A 23865-nucleotide genomic window follows, 5' to 3' on the forward strand; every position below is an offset into this window, starting at 1 on the left:
CGGTGCCGAGATCGCGACCGGGACCTGCCACCAGCTCGGTGCTGGGAGGTCGACCGGGATCGGGAACGCGAGCAGCTGCGGGAGTCTCGGTGCCGTTAATGATGACTAGAACCGGAACGGTACCGAGAGTACCGGGAGGTGGATCTGCGCGGTGAGTACGACCGGTACCGCCGTGGTGAGCGGTGCCGGGACTGCGAGCGGCGCCTCGATCGAGATCTTCCACGGGACCTGGAGCGGTGCCGGGACCTAGGTGGAGATCGGTGCCGGCCTGTCGACTCCAGGGACTGAGGTCTCATGGCTGCCGGTTTGCCTCTAGATTGAAGAACCTGCACCAGCGGTGCTGGGGGTTGAGGCAGAGCAGACTCGGTCATCACGATCAGGTCCCTGGCTGACGAGAATGTCTCTGGCGTAGAGGGGACCATCAGCTCTTCCACGGGTCTCATCAGGGAGCTCACCAAGACCGGACTCGACGGACCTCTTGGACCCGGAGTCGACGGTATTACTAGCGTCGGGGCCGCGGCAGGAGTCGGTGCCGGGCAGTCCGCACGAGTCTGCTTCGCAGGAGTAGAGGCCACTGATGTTCCTCTGTCGGGACCCGGTGCCGGGGAAGGCCTGTGCTGAGGTGTCTTCGCAGTGCTGGCGCGGTCCGGTGCCGGCGCGGTGTCGGCACTCGGTGCCGAGGAAGGAGGGTTAAGAGCTGCCTCCATAAGGAGAGTCTTCAACCAATGGTCTCTCTCCTTCTTGGTCCGCGGCTTGAAGCCCTTACAAATGCGGCACTTCTCAGATATGCGCGATTCCCCAAGGCACTTTAGGCAGGCGTCATGGGGATCGCTTGTGGGCAACAGCTTTTTGCAGGCCGAGCACGGCTTGAATCCCGGCGACCCGGGGAATGAGCCCGGGCACCGGGTGCGGGGAAGGGCTAGAGCCCGAACCCGCTACACTATGTACAATAACTACTTGACACTATGAACTAAATACTCTGTACACTAATGATAACTCTATACAACAAGTAACAAGGAGAAGCTAGGTACGTGGAGGACACCTATGCTGCGCTCCACAGTTCCAACGACCGACATGGTGGTAAGAAGGAACTGAGGAGCGGCGGGCCGGCAGGGGTATATATCAGGCGCCATAGCGGCGCCACTCCAGGGGGCGACCTGCAGACCCAAAGGAGATGCTAGGGTAAAAATCTTCCGACGAACGCGCGCGCGCACGCGCACGCGCACACGCACACACCCACCCACCCCCCCCTAACTGGAATGGACATGACCAAGCACTCGAAGAACTGGACGTGCCACTTGCACTTCCCACAGGGCAGAGCAACTTGTAACTGGCAAGAGGAGACGGGACAAGGGCCCAGGCCCAATGAAGTCAGGACACCTGGACAGGGCTTAAAAAGGGACTGTGCTGGCCCAAACCAGCCTATACAGCCACCCTAGCCAGGCGCACTGGGGTGAGGGGGCAGAAGCACGGGGAGGAGGCAGGGGCGGCGAGGAGCACATAGGTGAGGCAGGCGGCGTGGGCGGCTCCCCCAGGCGGCAGCGCTCAGGCGTTCGGCAGGGGCAGCCCGGCGGGGCCCTAGCGGCTGGCGGCGGGGTCCTCGCGCGGCTGGCTGTGGGGCCGAGCGGGCCGGGCCGGGCGGAGCGGCGGCGGCCCGGCGCGAAGATGGCGGACGTGCTGAGCGTGCTGCGGCAGTACAACACGCAGAAGAAGGAGATCGTGGTGAAGGGGGACGAGGTGATCTTCGGCGAGTTCTCCTGGCCCAAGAACGTCAAGACCAACTATGTCATCTGGGGGTGAGTCGCGCGGCCGCTGCTGCCCCCCCGCATGCGGGCAGGGGGTGGAAGCTACCCCGAAGTTGCTGCCGCTGAGCGGGAGGCGGGGCGGGGAAGCTCGTGCGTGGGGGGCCCGGGACCTCGGCTTGTCTCCCCGGGGGCCCTGTCTCCATTGCGGGCTCTGCCATGTGCCGGGAGCCCGGTTCCCCTCCCCAGGACCGGCCGTTGTTTGCTTGTTTGTTTGTTGCTTGCTCCCGGGTGGCCGTGGCTGGACGTGGCCCCTTGTTTCCTGGTGCAGTGTCCAGGGTGGAGCGAGTCCCGGCTGGCAGAGCGCGGGTGGGGGGCCAGCGGGAGCCGAGCCGGTGGGGGTGAGCTGTACGCGGTGTGTGTCCCTGTGCCCCGGGGGGTGTCGCTCCTCTGTCACCCTGGGAGCCTTGATCTCAAGTCAAACAGCGAAGTTGTTTTTCTGCCTTTTGGGAGGAACCTGGCTCCCCCCCAGCTCTGAGATTCAGCCAGTTGGAGAGAGCAGATCCAGAACCTCAAAGGAAAGACGGTTATTTCTTTCCTGCCGTGGGAGCTGGCAAGAGCGTTATGTCCATTTCAGGTGTTGGGGTTTTAGACTTCTGCTCTAAAGAGGGCACATTATAGATGAGATTGGTGGCTGGCCTGAGAGTTGTTTTTTTTCTGATTTAGTACCTCATCCTGACAGGAAGTGACAAGTATCCTAGAAGTTGTTGTTTTACCACTAATCTTCTAGCTAAGTTTTCTGTGTTGTTTGCTCACTTTGTTAATTAACCTTTCATGAGGCTGTGTTTCTAGACTCTCCTCCCCTCGTTGTGCAGGGAGTATAGTTGGGTCCAAGTAGAAACTCCGAATCTGACCACCTGTGAACTTTGCAGAAGTGTCTATGGGGCCACATAGGCCTATCCTTAGTGGGGTGCCCCCCCCCCTTTACTATAATACTAATATAGTTTGTCTCCCAATTTTTCTGGGAGACGACACAGTGTAAACAAGTACATTCACAATGCAAATACCTCCCCAGATAGAAAGAGAGTGTGTTTGTTTTTTAAAGTGAACTTTCAAAATGTTCTTTGTACTGTATACATTTTGTAGCCCGGCAATTGTATTGGCTAAAAGCCAAGGGATTGCTCTTTCCTTCTCTTTCTTATACTCCTTGAAAATGAGTGCCTGGTTTTTAGTTGGACTTTATTAAGTGTCATTAAATTGTAGTAAGGCATTCAGTTTCTCCAAAAATAATGCTACAGAGAAAGCTGGAGATCAAAGGGAAAAATAATTTTTCCCAAGAAGCTCCATAAGCAGAGAAAGGGGAGGCAGCAACACACTCAAGGATCTTTCAGTTGGTCATCTGAAGTTTGAGGCATTATTAAAGAACTTCTGAATTAGGGTAAGAGCATTAGATTTGTTAACTGGATCAGTCCCAGTGGTCCAGTATTCTATTTATAGTGGTGGCCCTAACTTTCAGAAGAAGTCAAATCACCACCACAATCATAGAACTGGTTGAGACCTTGAGAGATCATCTAGTCCAGTCCCCTGCACTCATGACAAGACTAATTATCTAGAGTAGACCATTCCTGACGGTTTTTCATCTAACCTGCTCTTAAAATCTCCAATGATGGAGATTCCATAACCTCTGTAGACAATTAACCACTCTGACAGGAAGTTTTTGCTAATGTCCAACCTAAACCTCCCTTGCTGCAGTTTAAGACCATTGCTCCTTGTCCTATCCGCAGAGATTAAGAAGAACAAGTTTTCCTCCTCCTCCTTGTAACAATCTTTTACCTACTTGAAAACTGTTATCATGTCCCCTCTCAGTCTTCTCTTTTCCAGACTAAACAAACCCAGTTTTTTCAATCTTCCCTCATAGGTCATGTTTTCTAGGCCTTTAATCATTTTTGTTACTCTTCTCTGGACTCTCTCAAATATGTCCACATCCTTCCTGAAATGTGGCGTTCAGAACTGGACACAATACTCCAGTTGAGGCCTAATCAGCACAGAGTAGAGCGGAAGAATTGCTTCTCGTGTCTTGTTTACAAAACTCCTAATACATCCCAGAATGATGTTTGCTTATTTTTTTTTTGCCACAGCGTTACACTGTTGACTCATATTTGAGCTTGTGGTCCACAATGACCTTTCCGCAGTATTCCTTCATTTCCCATTTTGTACGAGTGCAACTGATTGTTCCTTCCTAAGTGGAGTACTTTGCATTTGTCCTTAAGTAAATAGGATGAAATTCATTCAGACCATTTCTCCAGTTTGTCCAGATCACAATGCAGCTAGCCAGTTGTTTTTTCCTGTTAATTTGGGGTTAGAGTCAGAAACAAATCCCTAACTCTTTCAACTAGTCAGTTTATAATCTGAAGTATAAGCAGCAGAGTCTCCTATGGCACCTTATAGACTAACAGATGTATTGGAGCATGAGCTTTTGTGGGTGAATACCCACTTCATCGGATGCTTTTACAGATCGAGACTAACACGGCTACCCTTCTGAATCTGAAGTATGTGACTTTATTACCCTTCTTTCAGGGTTTTCCAAAATCTACTTGAGTTGTATATGCACTTTCCTCCCCTTGTCGCCTCGCATAAATTCTGCCAAAATGGATAATTCCTAGTTAAGGGGAGGGGAATGATTTCTTTAGATATCTTTCCAAATAGCTTTTTTTAGTGCTGTTTTCTTGAGCAAGCAGGGAGGCAATTTAGAGGTGTCTCCTGCTCAAAGTCTTCGGGGATAGCAACCAGTAAAATTTAACAAGATTCTGATCAGTTTCATTAGTGTTATTCAGAACTATGTGAGGGAGCAGAGAAACGAACATCATAGAAATGTAGGGCTGGAAGGGACCTTGGGAGGTCATCTTGTCCTGTTCCCTGCTCTGAGGCAGGGCCAAGTAAACCTAGACCACCCCTGACAGGTGTTTGTCCAACCTGTTTGTAGAAGCCTTTAGTGATGGGGTTTCTGCAACCTCTGAGAAGCCTCACCCAGTTTTTCACTATCCTTATAGTTACAAGGTTTATCCTAATATTTAATTTAAATTTCCTTTGCTAAAGATTAGGCCCATTATACTACTTGTCCTACCTTCAGTGGACATGGAGAACAATTGATCACTGTCATCTTTGTAACAGACCTGAACATATTTGAAGACTTATCAGGTCCCACCTCAGTCTTTTTTTCTCTAGATTAAACATATACAGTTTTTTATAACCTTCCTTTCCTCATGGATCAGGTTTTCTAAATCTTGTATCATTTTTGTAGCTCTTCTCTCGACTCTCTCCAATTTGTCCACATCTTAAAGTGTGTCACCCAGAACTGGACAAAGTATTCTGGCTGAGGCCTTACCAGCGCTGACCAGAGAAGTACAATTACCTTCCTTTTCTTACATACAATACTCCTGTTAATATAGCCCATAGTGATATTAGCCTTTTTCACAACAGCATCACATTTTTGATTCATGTTCAATTTGTGATCCGCTTTAAACCTTTTCAGAAGTACAACTGCCTAACCAGTCGTTCCCCATTTTGTAATTGTACATTTATTTTTTTTCCTACTAAATGTAGTACATTGCACTTGTCTTTATTGAATTTCATCTTGTTGAATTCAGACCCCTTCTCCAATTTCTCAAGGTAGTTTTGAATTCTAATCCTGCAACCCTCTCAGGCTAGTGTCATCCACAGATTTTAAAAGCATACTCTCTCCCCATTATCCAAGTTATTTATCAAATTATTGAATAGCATCAGACCCAGGACTGATGTTTGCTGAACCCCACTACATGCAGCCTGTCCTGTTTCACACCAACCTCTTGATAATTACTCATTGAGTATGATCAATCAATCAATTTCACACCCACCTTATAGTAATTTCAAATGTAATACATTACAATAGTTGGCTTATGACAGGCCTGCACAACATGCAGCCCGCGGAGCCTCACTGTGCGGCCCGCAGGGGGATTCTAAATCCCCCGCACACAGCGCTCAGCGGGCAGCCCAGAGCCCTTTAAATCCCAGCCATGGCCAGGAGTCAAAGGGCTCTGGGGCTGCCCGCAGAGATTTCCCAGCCACGGCTGGGATTTAAAGGGCTCAGGGCTCCCCGCGGCTGTGGGCAGCCCAGAGCCCTTTGAATCCTGGCCCGCAGCCGCTGATTGCCCCCTCCCCAGACCCCTGCCCCAACTGGCCCCCCGGACCCTCACCCCCTATCTAACGCCACTGGTCCTTGTCCCCTAATACCCCTCTCCCGGGACATCTGCCCCTAACTGCCTCCCAGGACTCCACTCCCTATCTAAATGCTGCTGCTCCTTGTCCCCCGATTGCCCCCTCCCGAGACCCCCTGCCCCTAACTGCCACTTGGGATCCCAGCTCCTATCTAAGCCTCCCTTCTCCTTGTCCCCAACTGCCCCCTCCTGAGACCCCTCGAACTTTCCCCCAGGACCCCACCCCCCTACCTGTCCCCTGATAAAACCCTGGGACTCCCATGCCTATCCAACTGCTGCCTGTCCCCTGACTGCCCCCTGAACCTTCTACCCCTTCTCCAACCCCCAGCCCCCTTACCATGCCACTCAAACCTGCGTGTCTGGCTCCATGCTGCTCCAGACACGTTGCTGCCATTCTCTCTCGCGGAGCCCACAGGCCCCCCCACCCAGCACCTGCCTTCCAGATTTGAACACTTCAAAATTCAGGAGTGCTTAAGCTCAGTTTGGGCAGCTGTTACTTCATTTCTCCTACATCAAATATACTGATTCACTGTAACTTGCTGTAGAAAAAGTAGGATAAAATTGAGCAAGAGATGCTTATTAGGACTGGAATTGCTATTTTCAACAGCCATTGCCTTTTTGTTTGTTTAAAAGGAAGACTGTGATATTGCATTGGCAAATTCCCCATAGAAGGAAAGAGTGGAACAAAAAAATAATAGTCACCTCAACTTTTCCTCATTTATGGAGGACAGTCTTACAATATGCGTCCAGATATCCTCCAATCACACAATCTGAAAATTGTTCCACTTTACTGCAGCTCTGTAACCATATGGGAACCAATCCTGTCTGTGTTTTGTGCACATCCAAAATTCCTGCTGAATGGCCTGCCCTGGGAGCGTTACCAGTGACCCAGGGCTGGGGCGGCAGGAAGTGTGTGTGTAGGGGCACTGGTGGGGGGGAGCCCAAGGCTGGGGCAGCAGGGAGGTGGGAGGAGGGCACTGGTAGGGAGGAAAGGGAGAAGCCCAGCGCTGGGGCGGCAGGGGGTGTGGGTCGGTGGGGGGAGAGCCCAGGACTGGGGCAGCACGGAGGTTCAGGGGGGAGCCCAGGGCTGGGACGGAGGATAGCCAAATTTTTTTTTGCTTGGGCAGCAAAAAACGTAGAGCCAGCCCTGCTGGGTTCCCCCAGCCGTCAGAGCCCTGGGCCCTTTAATTTGACCCTGAGGGCTCCCAGCCACCTCTTCAGCTGGGAGCCCTCAGTTGATTTAAAATAAAGTATCACCTCCCCACCCCCAACTTTCCTTTTTGGCCCACAGCTGTTTTGGCGGGGCAGTGCTGGGGAAAGAGGGTTTGTTTCCACAGGGCTGGGCAGCCCTGGGGCGGGGTGTTTCTGTGGGGCCAGGAGGTTTCGGTCCTCAGCTGTTTTCTTTGGATTAATGTGGCCCTCACTGCTTTATGAGTTGTACAGGCCTGGCTTATGCGTACGTGGGACTGTGTCAAAAGCCTTATTAGAATCAAGACACATCACATCTATGCTGGTAAACTGCACTGTCAGTGTAAGTGCTGCTGCTTAGGAAAGCTTCAGGCAGTGTCTAAGGCAGGCACAAGAGCTGTTCACAGGGGAGGAGGATCCAAAACAGATTGAGGCGAGTAATAGTAAAGTTCTATTCCTCACTGTAGTTGTGGGGCTGAGGGAAGAAGAGTTGTGGACGAGATGCTCTGGGTGTGTGGAAGGGAGAATCAAGAGTCTTTGGTTGTCTGAAAGAATGTCTTTTGGGAGCCAGAAGGAATAGGAGGGGAGGCTGATCCAAAAGAAGGTGCTTTGAGCGGCGTCCAAGGATAGCCCCATGAGGAGAATCTCACTTTCTTCTTAGCAGTGTGAGGATTGGATGCTACTTCTGGACCTCCTTGGTGGGTGTTCTTTCCCTATTTTTTATATCATCAGCCTTGGTGGAAGGAGTCTAGTAAAATTTTCAAATCTTCATTTAAACTAATTATTTACATAACTGTCCGATTCTTGTAGGTGAGTGAGATCCACTTGGCTTAGAACATTAGTAACAGGATTCAGATCTTTTTACATCTAGATCACTGGAGAGAATCCAGTCCCTGTTCATAGTTCTTAATGCCTGGCTCTGCAGAGGATGTGTGGTTTCTGTCCAATATGTAGTAGGTGTTTGTCCTCACTTAATTGTAACTGACAACCCTCCTTTCACTCTGGACAGAGGGGTCAAAAACTGCATAGTCATGGAGACAAAGCTATTCTGAGCGCCTTAAAATTAGTCCCTCTGGAATTAAGTTTAAGTACATTATCAAGATAATATGGGGAAGTTTCCATTGCTATTGTATATTTTCTGTGGATAAATAGAGCTTTCCAGTAATTCAGCACTTTTCCAAAGGATTACATTTACTCTAAAATCCTTTCTCTAGCTAACTTCTAAAGCCAGTTGTGTTTGTTTTGTTTTTTTTCATCAATGGACACAGGACACTTTTAAAATTGCCTTTACCATTCGTTCACTGCTAAGTAGATTACATTCACATGGTTAGTAAACATAGTATTTGTGTGTATGTGTAAAGTTGTTTGTTGGCCTCTGATCTGCTAGTTGTTTGTTACTCCTGAAAGGCAACTACAGAGCCAAGGGGCAGACAAGTAGATCCAGAGAAAGACTTTTATGTAGTCTACTTAGCCAGCAGAAGGGGCAATCTCTGTAGAGTTGAGGTTAGTGAATAGTGAACAGCTAGTTCACTGTTGCTGTAATTTGTGTTATAGTGTACATGTTGCTTTTACATGTGCATGTTTCTGAAGATAGATTATTCTCTTCAGGTAATGGGCTGTCCATGTTACTGCTTTCTTTTGTGCATGAGGGATGTATTTTACATTAAGCATGCCAGTAAAAATCAATATCTTTCACATCTTCCAGTGTGAAAGAGAATAGAAAGTAGTCTGATGGATTAATGAACTCTTAGCATCTACAGATTGAGGATAAATGAATGAACTGGAATTACAAGTGTCTGGTTTAAAAAACAAAAAAACTTTGCCCTTGCTTAATGCAAATGCTTTCTTTTACTAATATAGCATGAAATTGTTCATCTGGAATTACATGTAAGTGGAGAGATTCACAAGGTGAATGAAAAATACTGTATTTGTGCGGGCCTAAATTCAGGACTTTGTTTCTTTTGAAACACTTGATGGCATTACTAACACAAAAGTAGAAGTTGGATTAGTCCTTGTGCTGCTTTGGGTATTTATGATATCAACTGCAGCAAGCTATCCTCAGTTTAGGTCTTGACATGTAAGCAAGGAGAGGAACTGACTTTCAAAGGAATTAAAATTTAAATATCTATTTTTAGGCAAAGTCTTGGCATGTATTCAGTTGCATATCCTGTCATGGTTTATTGAGGTGGTGGTAGACTGTTAAACCACCTAGATGCATTGTAAGATCTGGGACCAAATGCCTTCAGCTGCCCAAGAAGTGCACTGTTAATCTACCAATGCATACCCTGGGGTGGCTAATTTCTGTTTATTTAAAAACATGTTTTGGAAAAAAAAATTCTGGGGTTTATATAACATCCTTCTACTGTGAGAAGTTGTGCCTATGAAAAGGATAAGTGATAACAGTATGGAAAATTATACATTTCTAACCTTTTTTTCTCTCTAGGTTCCTGTGTTGTTCTGACTTGCCCTCTCAGCAGTAGCTTATGACCCAACAGCCACTTTCAACTCATTTTTAATTTATATACTTTGCTTATTGACCAAGCTGGCATTTGGCTTTTGGGCTACAAAGTGAGTCTGAAGTGGCTAGAAGGACTAAAAACTGCTGCTTGAATGGCAGTTTTGCCCTTCCCACTAAGTGCTGTTCAGACTGGTTTTCCTTCTTCAGCCTCTCACTCTCCTACCTATCTTTCTCCCACCTCCTCCTAGTGTGATTTATCTTAGCGTCTTTGCTCTGTATTAACTTTCCCATCACCCATAATGGGAGTAGGAATTTTTTCATAGGGGTTAATCAATGAAGTATCAGTGTACTGTTGCGAGTTGGTGATGGCTATTAGATCATCGAAATAGCATGATCAGCAAGTCAGAATGTGATCTTGTAACACCATATCCACAGCCAGTGTAGTAACAGAGATCTAGCAGTTTTTTCTGCCTTTTTATTGATCAGTTGCAAACTCAGACTAAAATGCCTATTATGCCTGATCACATAGAGATAAGCAATAGTTCAAAGAAACAATGAGACAATCTAGAATGATTTTTTTTAAGTGCTAATACTACTGCACAAGCCAGGTATTTGTAGTGGATGACATCATTTCTAGGGGATGTTGAATGGAGGAAGAGCTTTCATTACTACCAGGGTTCAAGAAATTTTCTAGACATCTACTAGCAATGGTAAAAAAAAGATGAAAATAAGTGGGAGGGGCCCATCAGTAAGCTGCTGGTGCAGTGACTTGGGACCGCCCCCTCCCTCTCACCATCATCAGCTTCTGGGGATGACAGGTTGCTGGGATTTCTATCAGGGTGCAGATCCTAAAACTTGGCTCTGTGGGCACTAGCTTTAAAACCAGCTCTTGGCTAGTATGTGTCTAATCGATTTGAAGCTGTACACCTCTCTCTTCTCCTCTTCCCCCATCAATATGATTCTTGATAGCTTGGCTGCTGATCTGTGCTTCCTGATAGTATCATTGAAACTGACTGGTCTGGTTAATTTCACTCTACTGTTAGTAAAGCAATAGTCATAGCACCTGTAGAGGCACAGGTGTCTGGAACATTGGGACCACGTTACTACATTGATTTATATTTGGTAGGTGCTCTTTAAAGCATAAAGGCTCAATAAGCTAAAATTCTGCCTTATGCCTCATCTTCTCTTGCTAAGCTTGCTGCTTCTGGAGTGGAGTTTTCAAGCCCTAGGTACTACCTTAATGATTGATAGTTGGTCACAAGGCACAGAAAAAGCTATTTAGGTTTTTTAGCTATGCTGGAAAAGTCATTTGCTTGTGCAAAGAGACCTTACTTTGAAGATCAGGCTGAACTCCTAATGTGCTTTTAGCAGCTGTGTTGCTGAAAAATGGCACTGTCTGATGCCAGCAATCTGGGAGTCCAATATAAATTTGTAAGTTTATTTCCATCTAACTGGTTTATCTTCTGAATAGCTTTCTGTCACGTAAGGATTCCTTACGTTTTGCTTGTATCCAGACTCTCTTGTGCCTCAAATATTTAGGATACACTCTTTGTGAAGTCTCTGAGCTCTTCACTAACATAGACTAACAGATGTCTGTTAGTCTATAAGGTGCTACAGGATTCTTTGCTGCTTCTACAGATCCAGACTAACACGGCTACCCCTCTGATAATAGATTTTACAGTGAAGATTTTACAGGTCTATCTCCAGAGCAAGTCATCTGGAGAACACTTTAAATTATTTCCTAATGTATGTTGAAAATTTCCTCAGCCTCTCTCCCCCATCCCCAAGGGTCTGAGTAAGTTATTGCAGCTCTTTCGAAAATTAGAGGAATAACCCTGAAGTAGTGATTTGTCTTCTAAAACTTTTTAAAAGAAAAACAAATATTAATCTTATATAGATGTCAAGAATTGTAACTATACTTTTATACCTTTTATTAGTTGGCCTCTTTTCTTGCACCTAATTACTCCACCCGCTTTAGGAGTTTTGAATCTATTCCATGTAGAGGCTGTAAGTATATGGGTAATGATTGATAAAATATCTGTTGTACTCTCTGACAAATTCGATTAGTGGCTTTTCAATTTTTTTTAAATAGCTTGGTATACCAAAGATTAATAAGGAGTATATGTGTGAGGAAATATGGTTGTAAATAAAATCTGTTCCTTGATGTTACAGGACAGGGAAAGAGGGCCAGCCCAGGGAATACTACACTTTGGACTCTATCTTGTTCCTGCTGAATAATGTGCACCTTTCACATCCTGTTTACGTCCGGCGCGCTGCAGTAAGTAGAGCACATGGAACTTTGTTCCTTAATAATGTTGGAGGGTGCATACTTGACAGCTAATAATTTTTGTGATCATGTTAGTATTTTCAGGAAATTAGGAGAACAGTTACTGTGACGTTAACTAACATACATACAAATACTCAGCTGTTTCTTGATAGTTACTTGGCTAACAACATGATATGCATAGTTTTAATCATGAACAACAGTAAAAACATAACTTTAAGCACAGATTTCAGTGACTTGCGTTATTTTTTTCGCTCCTCACCTAACTGGAATTGGTACTTGAAGTAGTTTGTATTTATTTATTTATTTTCATAAAAAGCAGTTGCTGACTGAGATTGGGGTAGCACGAGGGAAAACAATACAGGACTAATAAAGAGCATAGAATATCTTTCAGCATAATCACTAGATTGCTGAAAAAGGCTGTCATATTTTAATACTTCAATGTTGACAGTACAAGTAAATCACTTTGTGACCTGTACCTTCTTTCCTGAATACTTCATAAGCATTAATCCAAGTTAGTACAATATTTTGTATGCTGTTAGCATCTGTTAGTCTGAAATACTGAAATTGACTAAAATCTTTGACTTGAAGAAAATCTTTGACCTGTGAAGCTCAAAAGCTTGTGTGTCTGAAATCACTGACACCTGTTCTTAATTTTCTTATTGAATGAGTAGATGATTCACTATACACAGTAATTATAATATCTGACACACTGAGTACTGGACTTAATGTGTAAAAGCAGCAAAGAGTCCTGTGGCACCTTATAGACTAACAGACATATTGGAGCATGAGCTTTCGTGGGTGAATACCCATTCATGTTCCAATATGTCTGTTAGTCTATAAGGTGCCACAGGACACATTGCTGCTTTTACAGATCCAGACTAACATGGCTACCCCTCTGATACTGGACTTTAATGTGGACTTTGACATTGTTTTAAAGAAGAGAATTTAAGAGAAAAGATTACAAAATCACATGGAAAGGTATGCATAATACTAAAGGATAGCATGCTAATCAGAAGCAGTGCTGGATATGGCAACTGAGCACACTGTTCTGAATTCGGGTAGGAAGAGGGAGTTAAATGTGAAATCTATTACTACTTATTTGTAAGCTTGAAAACAGGAAGGTTTTTTTTTGCCATTCTTACTCTTGCAGCTAGGAATTATTTGATATATTTGAACATATTTTAAAAACAAATGTTCTTTTGTTCTTAAGACAGTGGCAAAACTGAGCAGAAAGACATGACAAGGTGTGATTTATTGGTTCATTAATCTGTGTCTCAGTTGAAGCATAGCATCTCTATGTGTGTTTAGTGATAGTTTAAACCCTGATATTAAAAACTATCAAAACAAGGGCTTTTGTTTACATATAGTCTTATCTTTTCAGAAAATTTCTATTTAGTACAGCTAAAGAACCAGAATAGCACTAATGTTTGTACATTAAAAGCTGTTGTCTTTCTTTTGCTCCTTTGAAGATCAGTCTTTTACTTAGTGTCTTTAAGGTTTCATTTTTAACAGCTTAACTGTAACTTGCGGTTGATTTAGTGCAAAAATGTAGGATCAGATGTGTGCTCTTGGATGGTGTCAGGGTTCCCTCCTCACTCTGAACTCTGAGGTACAGATGTGGAGACCCCCTAAGCTTAGTCCACCAGTTTAGGTTAAAAATTTCCCCAAGGCACAAATTCCTTTTCTTGTCCTTGGACAGTATTGCTGCCACCACAAAGTGACTTGAACAAAAATTCAGGGAGGGGCCACTACCTATCCCCTCCCCCCCCCCTTTCCTGGAGAGGCTTGAGAATAATCTACCAACCAATTGCCTTTAATGTAAGTACAAACCAGACCCTTTATCTTTAGGACACTAAAATCAATCAAGTTCTTAAAAGAAGAACTTTATAATAAAGGAAAAAAAAGTAAAAGAATCACACCTGCAGAATGAAGATGGAATGTAACTTTTCAGGGTAATAAAAAGATTTGAAACACAGAGAACTCCCTTCTGGACTTTATTCCTGTTTTGTAACTGTGAAGCAAAACTCCCTCTTAGCATAGGGAAAATTCACAAGCTGAAACAAAAGATAACACTGCTCTACAGCCAAAATGCTTCTGAAATAAATGTAGTCCAACTTTACTAATTCTGGGTCACTGAGAACGAAAATGATGCTTAAAATTGTTGATTGGCTCTAGTTTTCAAGATATGCTATTGGGTCAGTATATACGACCCTTGACTTGGGAATGGCGGAGGATAAGTGAGTTATAAAGGGAAGGGATCTCAATTTAAACCAGAAATGACTAAAATACATCTTTGACTGGATCTATGAATAAATCTATGACTGGGTTTGGACAGTACTTGCTTTTTAGGCAAAACAATGAATGATGCAATCTGAAGCTGGTATTGCGTCATACATGATATGAATTGCATCATGTTATTCCTAGAAGTCATGGATGATGCAATCATAACGAAGCTTACATCACTCTGCTGAACAAATTGCCCTATGTCAGCTCTAGAAATCATACAGTGTCATGCTCTCTTATTTGTCAGTGTTTGATTTTGCAAAGGGACACATTTCTGTTTAGCCAAAGTGAGCAGAGATGCCTCGTACTTGTGTGAAGAGTGCAGATAACTTCTGCTGTGTTTGTGGTGAAGTGACTTTTGCATCACAAAAGCGCAGTATAACCACTATGGTTAAGAGAGCCTATCATTTTGGCTGCAAAATTGGAGATCAGGACAAGAGGTGGGCCCCACACATATACTGCAACACTTGTGCAACAAATCTTGGCCAGTGGTTGAACAGGAAAAGGAAACCTATGCCTTTTGCAGTGCCAATGATTTGGAGAGAGCCAACAGATCATCCCAGCAATTGTTACTTCTGCATGGTGCCTCCAGTTGGGAAAGGTGTGTCAAAGAAGAAAAAGTGGACTGTGCATTATCCAAGCATTCCATCAGCTATATGCCCAGTACCCCATGGAGAAGGACTGCCGGTTCCTGATGCACCAGAATCATTCTCACTTGAGTCAGATGAGGAAGAGGATGAAACTTCTGGTCCTGAACCATCAATGTCACAGGACCCACATTTTCTCCCATCCTCCTTCTCTGAACCACACCTCATAATACAAGGTGAACTGAATGACCTTGTCAGGGATTTGGAATTACCCAAGAGTAAGGCAGAGCTGTTGGGCTCCAGACTACAGCAGTGGAATCTCCTGGCAGGCTATCAGGGCAAATGGAGCCCATCAGTGCTTGCAGACTATTGCTGGACAGTGACAAGAGATGCTCCATTTAATGAATACAGGAGACAAGCCAAGAAATGCCGAGTAGACAATGAATAGGACTAAACTATGTACATAATAGTTTTTTGCCTTTTGTTTCATAATAAATTTTATTTATATAACCCTTTTGCTGATTTTTAAAGTGTTACATAAACAGGACAGGTGAAATATTATCAAGTAAAGCAACCATAAACACATGAAAAGACCTGGGTTTTCAATTTATGATTAAAACTCTACTATCTACACAATATACATAGACATAAAATGTAAAAACTTAAATATCTTAGAAACAGTAGCCAGTCGTTTTAATTGTCATATTTGAATTCAGCACATCAAAATACATAATAAATATCACATTTTATCTCTGAAGCAGATGACTTCTAAAAAATTGTAGACCAGTGTAACCGAACGCATTTCCTTGCCTCCCTTACAGTTTCTGTAATTCTTAGATGGATTATTCCAGGTATATTTTCAGGAGACATTGTCCCCGCTTGGCTTCTGTTGTGGGAGAGGGAACAAACAGAGCCCAAACAAAGCCTCCACCCCAGATTTCAAAGTATCTTTTTTCCTTATTGGCCCTTTTGGTCAGGTGCCAATCAGGTTATTTGAGCTTCTTAACCCTATACAGGTAAAGATTCAGTACAGCTGCTCAGGAGGGATTTTATGCCACGCTTATCTATATGTTTATGACAAGTGGCTATAACCTTAATGTTTTTTTCAGATAGCATATGTTTGTGACAAGCCAACTAAACTGAAAGAGATACTGTAAAGATTTTTAGGCTAAAAATTTACTTACCTGCAGTGTGTTTCCATCTAGTAGACTTTACTTGAAGGTAATTTAGTTTATTCTACACTCTGCTTAGATGCATAATCATAAGACTACCTTGACATACTGCATGCAAAAGAACTACACCCAAATCCAAAATTGTAGCTATTTACTTTGATGCTCAGATGGCTAAAATAATAGGTTAGTCAGACATTCTAACCAATTTAGAATGAAATCTGTCTACCAGAGTATTACTTGAGGTATCATAGATAATCCCAGAAATGAGCCAAGGTGTTAAATGATATGCCCAATGTTGCCATTGATTTATTGGAAGTAATTAAGTTGAGAATAGCATGTGCACCTTGAATTTTGAATGCAGCTTAAATGAATTATGCATCCACCAATGTTGAGCAGTTGCCTAATATTTATTTTGTGATGTATCTAGAACATTCCTTGCTTGAAAAGTAACTGCAATCTGTTGGCTGCTGATGTGGACAGTACATTGGTGTTACACGTACCATTATGCATTTAAGTGGAGCCAGCTGTATATTTTTAATATGTTATTGAAAGTGTTTGGGTAGGCTGGGGATAAAGCTTAGTAGCCCTTTCTCTTCTTCCTATTTTAGCTTATGGTTTACTGTGTAACCATGCAGGAACCATGGCAAGTGTTAAGCACTTAGTTCATTTTATGAAATAATTCATTTCCTGGTGAAGCTTGGCTTTATGTGCAAATGCTTAATTTTAAACTCAAATACTCAACAGATTTACTGTAAAAGAAAACTTTGAAAAATAGGATCATTCTTGTGAACAATTTTAAAAGGAAGAAGACATGAAATTTAGTGGTTTTGTTTTATCGTGTTGCCAACAACAGTTTTTTTTCACAAAAACAGCTTGCATGTTCTTTTATAGTTACTAAGCACCGTGGATAAACTTGTTAGAAAACCTAGTAGATGAAGATTCTTCCCGTCTCCATTTCCAAAAGATCTTACACAAATTATATTGTAAATAAATTGTATCTGTGAACAGCAACTTCTAAATAAAGGAAGTGGCTTCCTCACAAACTTTATACATGTCATATGGTTTGGGGTTTTGTTCTGAGGCATCCTGTTTTTGGATGTGGTCTATCTAAAATAAAATCTTCAATTCTTTTCAGACTGAAAACATTCCTGTGGTAAGAAGACCTGACAGAAAAGATCTACTTGCGTACCTAAATGGGGAAACATGTGAGTGAAGTTCTTCCTTTTTAGCACTGCTATACTGCATTTTATTGCTTCACTTTTGCAGTGAGAGGGGGAGATTAAACAAGAGTGGCCATATGAACCTGTATATATGTTGGAGTGTATGAGACCTGTTCAGATGGGCTTACAAGTGTTCTTCCACCTCTTTGTTCTGAATTTCACTTGTCTGTCTCTGTGTCATTAGTAGTTGTATGATAAAACAAATTGTGACAGCTGAGCCAACAGCTTCTTCAGATGTTAATGCTTCTGTGTGGTACGGATGTGCATATACTTTTTTCTAGAGTGTGAAAAAGACCTATTCAGTAACACCACACATTCCTATACCAGAATTGAGAGTGAGTCCTACAGTTTGCTAAAATGATATATTACATGCTAACACTTGTTCATTAGCAGCATAGCAATTTGTATGGTCTTCCAGCATTGAAATCTAGGTTACCTATAGTCAGAGAAGAGAGGTGCTTGAATGTTAGCCTGTCTGTAGATGAATACTAATGCATGTTGTGTTTTCAATATTTTTTCTGCAGTTTTTCTTGTAGTACTGTATTTTTTTTTTAAATTGGAATTTGAGGCTACTCACTTTTTGTGATATGTATGATAAGCATTTTTTTATTTCAATGGGGGCCATTAGTTTAATTTCCTCTTACAAATGTAAGTGAATTTACACAGAGAGTTGATTCCAGATTACAAAATATTTGTTACCTTTGCAGTGCTGTTTGCTTCCTGTGCTCACGTCTTTGAATACTTACATACAATTTTGTGTTTGAACCTTAGCAACGTCATCAAGTATAGACAGAAGTGCACCACTTGAAATTGGTCTTCAGCGATCCACTCAAGGTATGATTTAACTGCTAAGCAGTGTTGGTATGAATTTTATGAAAACCTGCCACGATTCTGCATTTTTAATTATCTTTTTTCCCCTTTAGTTAAAAGAGCGGCAGATGAAATATTAGCAGAAGCAAAGAAACCAAGAATAGAGGTAATGCAAATGACTAATGTCATCCATCTGAGTTTTTCTTCTGGGACTGACTAGATTTTTTTTCTCTGGTAGTGTAATTTAGATAAACTTCCTTTCCTGTAGGTTCACATACTTCTCCTATTAATGTGAATGGGAGTTGTTTATGTGAATTAAATGGAGACTGTGCACCAATACTTAGTAGGAATTTCAGCTTCTCCTTTGAACTTTGATGTTTGACTTTACTGGCTTTAAATTCTAACACACTTAAGTGGTCTGTAGTATAAGAGGGGAATTCTGCAACTTTATAGATCAGATGTATATTTTGTATCACATGGCTGGAAGTTAACCTTGTTGCTTGAATAAGGGATGAAGGATTGGGACCTAAATCCTATTTACTGGAATTAAAAATACCTAGGCACATTTCATCCTCTTAACATGTAGCTACTCTTACGTCCCCATTCAGGACCAAAGCATTTGACCTTTAATTTACATCTTCCCATCATTATTCTAGGTGTGTTTGTTAATGATCCTTATCGTACTTGGTTTACTTATTCTCATACTTCAGTGCTCTTGATAACATGTGAAACTACAGTCCACCGTTGTTACCATTAGTCTGACCTGACATCCTGATAGTTCATTTAATGGTGTACTTACACAAGTGCATCTTCAAAGCAATATATTACAATTATTTATTCAGTTAGGAGGTGGTTAGCATTACTTACAGTCAAGACGATGATTCTGTGACAAAATCTGATTTAATGTTTTTTCTCAATTACCTTTTTGTATCATCCTGGTCAGTTGTTTGCTAAGATTCCTCTATGAAATTGGCTGTACATATATCCTGTGTATTATAGGCTTCTTTTTAGGTGGTCTGAAACTACCAGTTAAATATTACTAAATGTTCCTACTATTTTAACTTATTATTTTCCATAGCAAACAATTAAAATATTGTCCTGTAACTGGTCCTATTTTAAACTAAAATCATGACTTATTTTTACCATTTTGCTGTGGAAAAGTAACTTGTTTGACAGTACAGTCATCCTCAAAAGATTTAGGGAAGTGGTGCCATTGCTGATAAAGTGGATTAGATGTGCTCACTGTTAGTGAAGATACTGCAAATTATTCCAATCTTTCACTAGCCTGGTGCTTAGTAGATGAATGATTCAAGCAGCACTAATATCAGTAATTGAGTATATGACTTACTAACAGTTTCTCTACCAATTTTTGCTTCATTTTCAGATGTAGAAAAACATACAACATAGCTTCACTTTAAGGGCTTGTCTATGCTAATGCCACAGTTTTGCCCATTTTTTTTATGTTTACATCACAGGCATGTTGTGATATAGTTAAAACAAGATTGGACAGACCAAGACCTTTGCAGCACAGTATAGGCACCCAGTTGTCTCTGGACACAGTTCCATCTTATGTAGACTAAACTCTGGTTTAAGTATATTCTGAAACCATGCTGCAGTCTTGATCTATGCAGCTCTGTTCAGGAGACAGCTCTGTAACCAGGTCCTCTGAAAAGTAGTTCTTGCAATATAGATGGATCCTGTCTGTCCTCATTCTTTCCTGTGTCCTAGCTGTTTCGTATGATTGCTCGATTTACCTACCCTGCTGATGAAAATAACAAAATACTTAAAAGCTAATTAATTTAAGGCTAACTCGTGCTGATTAGTGGTCACTGCAAAGAATTCGTTGTGTGCAACTTGATGGATGCAAATAATCTTTTTGAAAAATCAATTAAACCCATTTAAATTAACTGGGGGGTGGGGAGATACCTGTTTCTTAAAGTTAATGTTAAAGAAACTGTTTCTGTTGCTTTCTTAGATAAATATCTTCCACTCAGGGGCCCACATCAGTATGTTAACACTTGTCACAGATGTTTAACTTAAGTTCTTCACCTTCTAATAGGCAGTATACAGTACAACCTCATTAATTCACACTAGTGTCTGGGAGCCCCTCTTTCAATTAGCAGTTATGCCTTGCAATTATTTGTAAAATAAACAGGGAGATGCCACATCAGTTTACAGCTGTCGCTCTGTATTTGCATCTCAGAAGGAGCTAATCTTTGCAACCACTTCAGCTCTTCAATAGACATTTGATTGGAGCATTATTTGTGCTTGGGTGCAGTGGCATGAGAAGCTGTAAGTAGTGTGCAAAGACTCTACTCCTATGGAGCAAAGACATTAGGGGGCAGTGTGATGGAGTACCAGTGATCTACAACTTTATTGCATTATCAGATCAAGTTATGGTTCTGCTTCACTTCAGTGATACTGCAGATTTCTTATCATGGTCTTCAGAATAAATCAGACTTCTTTGTAAATAGTTCTTAAAGAAAACACTGTGCTGTTCTAGCAGCTCAAAGTCTATAAAGCCCGTTTAACCAGGTACCTGGGGATTCTCCCTGTGTAGTGACTCCATATCTGCCTGATGTAGGAGTTTGGCTAGCTACAGTGTGCTCCAGTGATTTATAACTGTCACAACGGTCCCTTCAAGTTACAGAGTGGGATGCAACTTGGATCAGACTTGATGCTGCTTTAAGATTTTTTGGGTGCCAAACTGACTCTGACCAGCCCTAAATTCAAAAAGCTGAAAAGATGGCATAAGTCCACCTTTGCTGCCTCTTCCCACTACATTTCTGCCTTAAGCACAGTTCAACAAGAGAATCTGGCTTTTTTTTTTTTTAAACTAGTTAATTTAATTTGTTTTGGGAGTGCCATTTGGAGAAGATCTGCATCAGGATATAAACTAAATTTGACTTTCTCTGTGCTTATACATCACTTAAATATCTGTGCAAATCTTAAATACCGTTTAAATTTCCTTTGGGAGAGAAAGTGAAGTGATATAATTCCATATTTCAAGAAATATGTGCTCTGGCAGCCAACATAGAAGCCATTCTTTAAATTGTTGTCTGTGACTTTCAAGAGGTGACTTTTAGCTTTCTGTAGTTGTTAACTACTCGGTGTTCTTTCAAGAATCAATTTTTAGTAGTCTACCACTCGGCAATTCATCCGTGCAGTATGGCTACAAAACTACACCAGATTGGCAAGGAATTCGTCTAGTCATAGAAAGTTAAACATGCTGATTTCTGTGAAGTTTGTTTTAATCTTGCTTTCAGAGAGGGCAGAGAGATTGTACTGAAGCTGCTTTATAAATAAACATTGTTATTGCTACTAGGATGAAGAGTGTGTGCGTCTTGACAAGGAGCGACTGGCAGCTCGATTGGAGGGGCATAAAGAAGGTATTGTGCAGACAGAGCAGATCAGGTAAGAAATCTTATTTCACTCCTGGGATAGTAATTGCTAGTTTTAAGGACCGTAAAGCCGACCAGTTACTTCATCTGTTCTCAAATGTATGTCCCAGCAGCCCCACTGAGGGGTTCCCTGGATTTCTGCAGAAAAACTGTCTGTGGAAAAATGTCAGCCATCAGACTGCGGCAGAGCTTCATGTGATTGGAGGTCATTCTCCTGTTTTGGAGGGGTAATTTCACAGCAGTGACTGATCAGTCAGCACCCAGAAATGATCAGACAGTTGGATTGTCTCATTGACTAGTGTTTTCCTCTTTCCTTGTTTCAGCCATAGTATTACATAGACAGGCTAATAAAATGGGAAACACCATCGAGGACAGCAGCTACCCTTTATCTCCTGCATTTAAAACAACACCCAAAGTTGTTGAGGAATGTGTGTCCACTTTGCTTCTAGAAAGAGTAAAATCTTGCAAGAAGCGAGCTGAAGCACAGATGAGTCTCCTATTAGGTCTCTAAATTGGATTGCTCTTCCATAAGATGTGTAGATGAAGCTCTGCAGAGAAGGTTACAGAGAAGGAAGACTTTCATTGGCACAAGAAGTCATCAGCATCTTAAGGATTCTAATAGCTCAGCGGTTTCCGTTTCCTTTGTACCTCTACAAAATTCTATAGGGATACAGATGAACATCCTTCAGAGCCTTAAACTGGATTTCCCCGAAGCTGGGCAAAGAAGCTGATGGATCCATGGCAAAACCTGGCTGATGTAAAGGCCTTAGGTTTCGTGGGCATAACTGCCCATCATTTCCCTCCGCCCACTTTCTCCTTGCTTAGATCTATCCTTTTATTATTACCTCAGGATCCCTCCAAGTTCTGTCCTTGGCCCATCCTAGCTCCCTAGAACAGATTGCTAAAGCATGGAGCAAAGACTCTGTTATATTTCTGAACATCTTGGGTTTGGCATTGTGGAATATGTCAGACTCTAATTGGCTAATTGAGTAAGAAAACTCAAGAGACTTGGGGGAAGGGACAGAGCATTTGGATGTCTCCTTATTCTAGCACTTCTCAGCTATGAAAGAATAAAAATGGTGCCAAGCTGTTCTAGAGCAAACAGTCCACTTCAGAGCTAGGCAGAATGTTTCTAGAAGTGGTGAGCTCTTAGTAAGAAAAGCATTCTGAAAAGTTACAAAAAACCCCTTTTGCCCCTCAAATACTTGGAACCAACTATTTGAAAAAGCCTAGAACGCTAATTGGAGCAGTCCCAGTTAGTGGAGCAAAAAGGTATATTATTTCTCTGTCCCTTCAAACTGAAGAATTCAGTAATCGAGAATGCCAGAGTTGTACTCTAAACACATTCTATGTCAGTTTATATAGACATGCAAATGGACAGATGAGTGGTCTTATTAAGGCTCTGCGCTGGGATTCAGAAGGTCTGGATTCAGTTACCTCTGCCACAGACTTCTTGGGTGACCTTGTGCAAGTCACTTAATCTCTTCTGTGCCTCAGTTCCCCAGCTGTAAAATGAGGATATCCCTTCCAAATCTGAAGGGGATGTGGTGGATTACTTAGTTTGTGAGGAGCTCAGATACTGTGGTGAATGCCACAATGAACAAGACTTCAGCAAATATCTTTTCCTTATCAAGTGAACTTTCTTCAGACTGTACAGACAGTGTGATAGGGAGGCCTCAGTTGTTACTATTCCAGCGTTCATCTTATCCACTAGCTTTGAAAGAACTTTCAGAGCCTAGCGAAGTGATGATCTAGAATCCACAAATAACACCTAAATCCAGGATGAAACATACCTTTCATTGATGGAGACTGCCACCTGCATAGGTGCAATTAAAGGCTAACTGCAATAAGAATTCTTAATTACTGTCTAACTTAAAAAAGTTTAGTGACCTACTCTTTGTACTGAGTCAGGTCACTGAGGGTCATGGTGTTCCTGATGTTCGGATGGCTTCACAGACTGCCTTTGGTGTTCTGTGGAGTACCAGGCAATGCTGCAATGAGGATTGCTGATTATTCATTAATTTTTGGCTATCATGTCTTTTTTTAATTTTTTTAATAGTACAAAAGACACTCATTTAAAATGCAAGTGACATAATATTTAAAGGTATTAAAGTGTGTGCATACCTGTTGAATTAGTTAAGCTACTACAAAAAACAAACTGCACAAACAAAAAGATCCCTTTCTACATAGCTTACTTTCATAAATAGAATGGTTTCCAATCAGATGATCATTAGATACTTTTTTCAGTGTGAACTGCAAAATAAAATGAAAATTGACTTAAACACAGACTTCTTTGCCTAACTCAATTTTCATTTTATTCTGAAGTTCACCTTGAGAATGATAGTATCTGAATTGGAGTTAGGCTATCAGGTAGCTGAGTTTCATTTTGTTCACATTTAAACATAAACACATAACACATTAAGTGTGTTAACATAAAACATAACACATATGCAACTTAAAAATA

At 42.2% G+C, this 23865-nt stretch overlaps 1 protein-coding gene across 3 annotated transcripts in view; it reads left to right on the forward strand.

The window, feature by feature from the left end:
- The first annotated feature begins 1619 nt into the window (after positions 1-1619).
- The window catches only part of CDC73 (cell division cycle 73), a 185395-nt gene continuing 163149 nt past the window's right edge, over positions 1620-23865 (forward strand). For all 3 annotated transcript variants that reach the window (XR_007775378.1, XM_050961449.1, XM_050961448.1), the window contains exons 1-6: positions 1620-1796; positions 11814-11919; positions 17106-17175; positions 17962-18024; positions 18114-18166; positions 21326-21414. Coding sequence is in view for 2 of the 3 variants with exons in the window: in XM_050961449.1 (XP_050817406.1) it covers positions 1666-1796; positions 11814-11919; positions 17106-17175; positions 17962-18024; positions 18114-18166; positions 21326-21414 (512 nt within the window). In the remaining variant the exon portion in view is untranslated. The remainder of the gene's footprint in view (positions 1797-11813; positions 11920-17105; positions 17176-17961; positions 18025-18113; positions 18167-21325; positions 21415-23865) is intronic.

Source organism: Gopherus flavomarginatus, chromosome 7 (assembly GCF_025201925.1).
Source record: "Gopherus flavomarginatus isolate rGopFla2 chromosome 7, rGopFla2.mat.asm, whole genome shotgun sequence".
NCBI lineage: Eukaryota > Metazoa > Chordata > Testudines > Testudinidae > Gopherus > Gopherus flavomarginatus.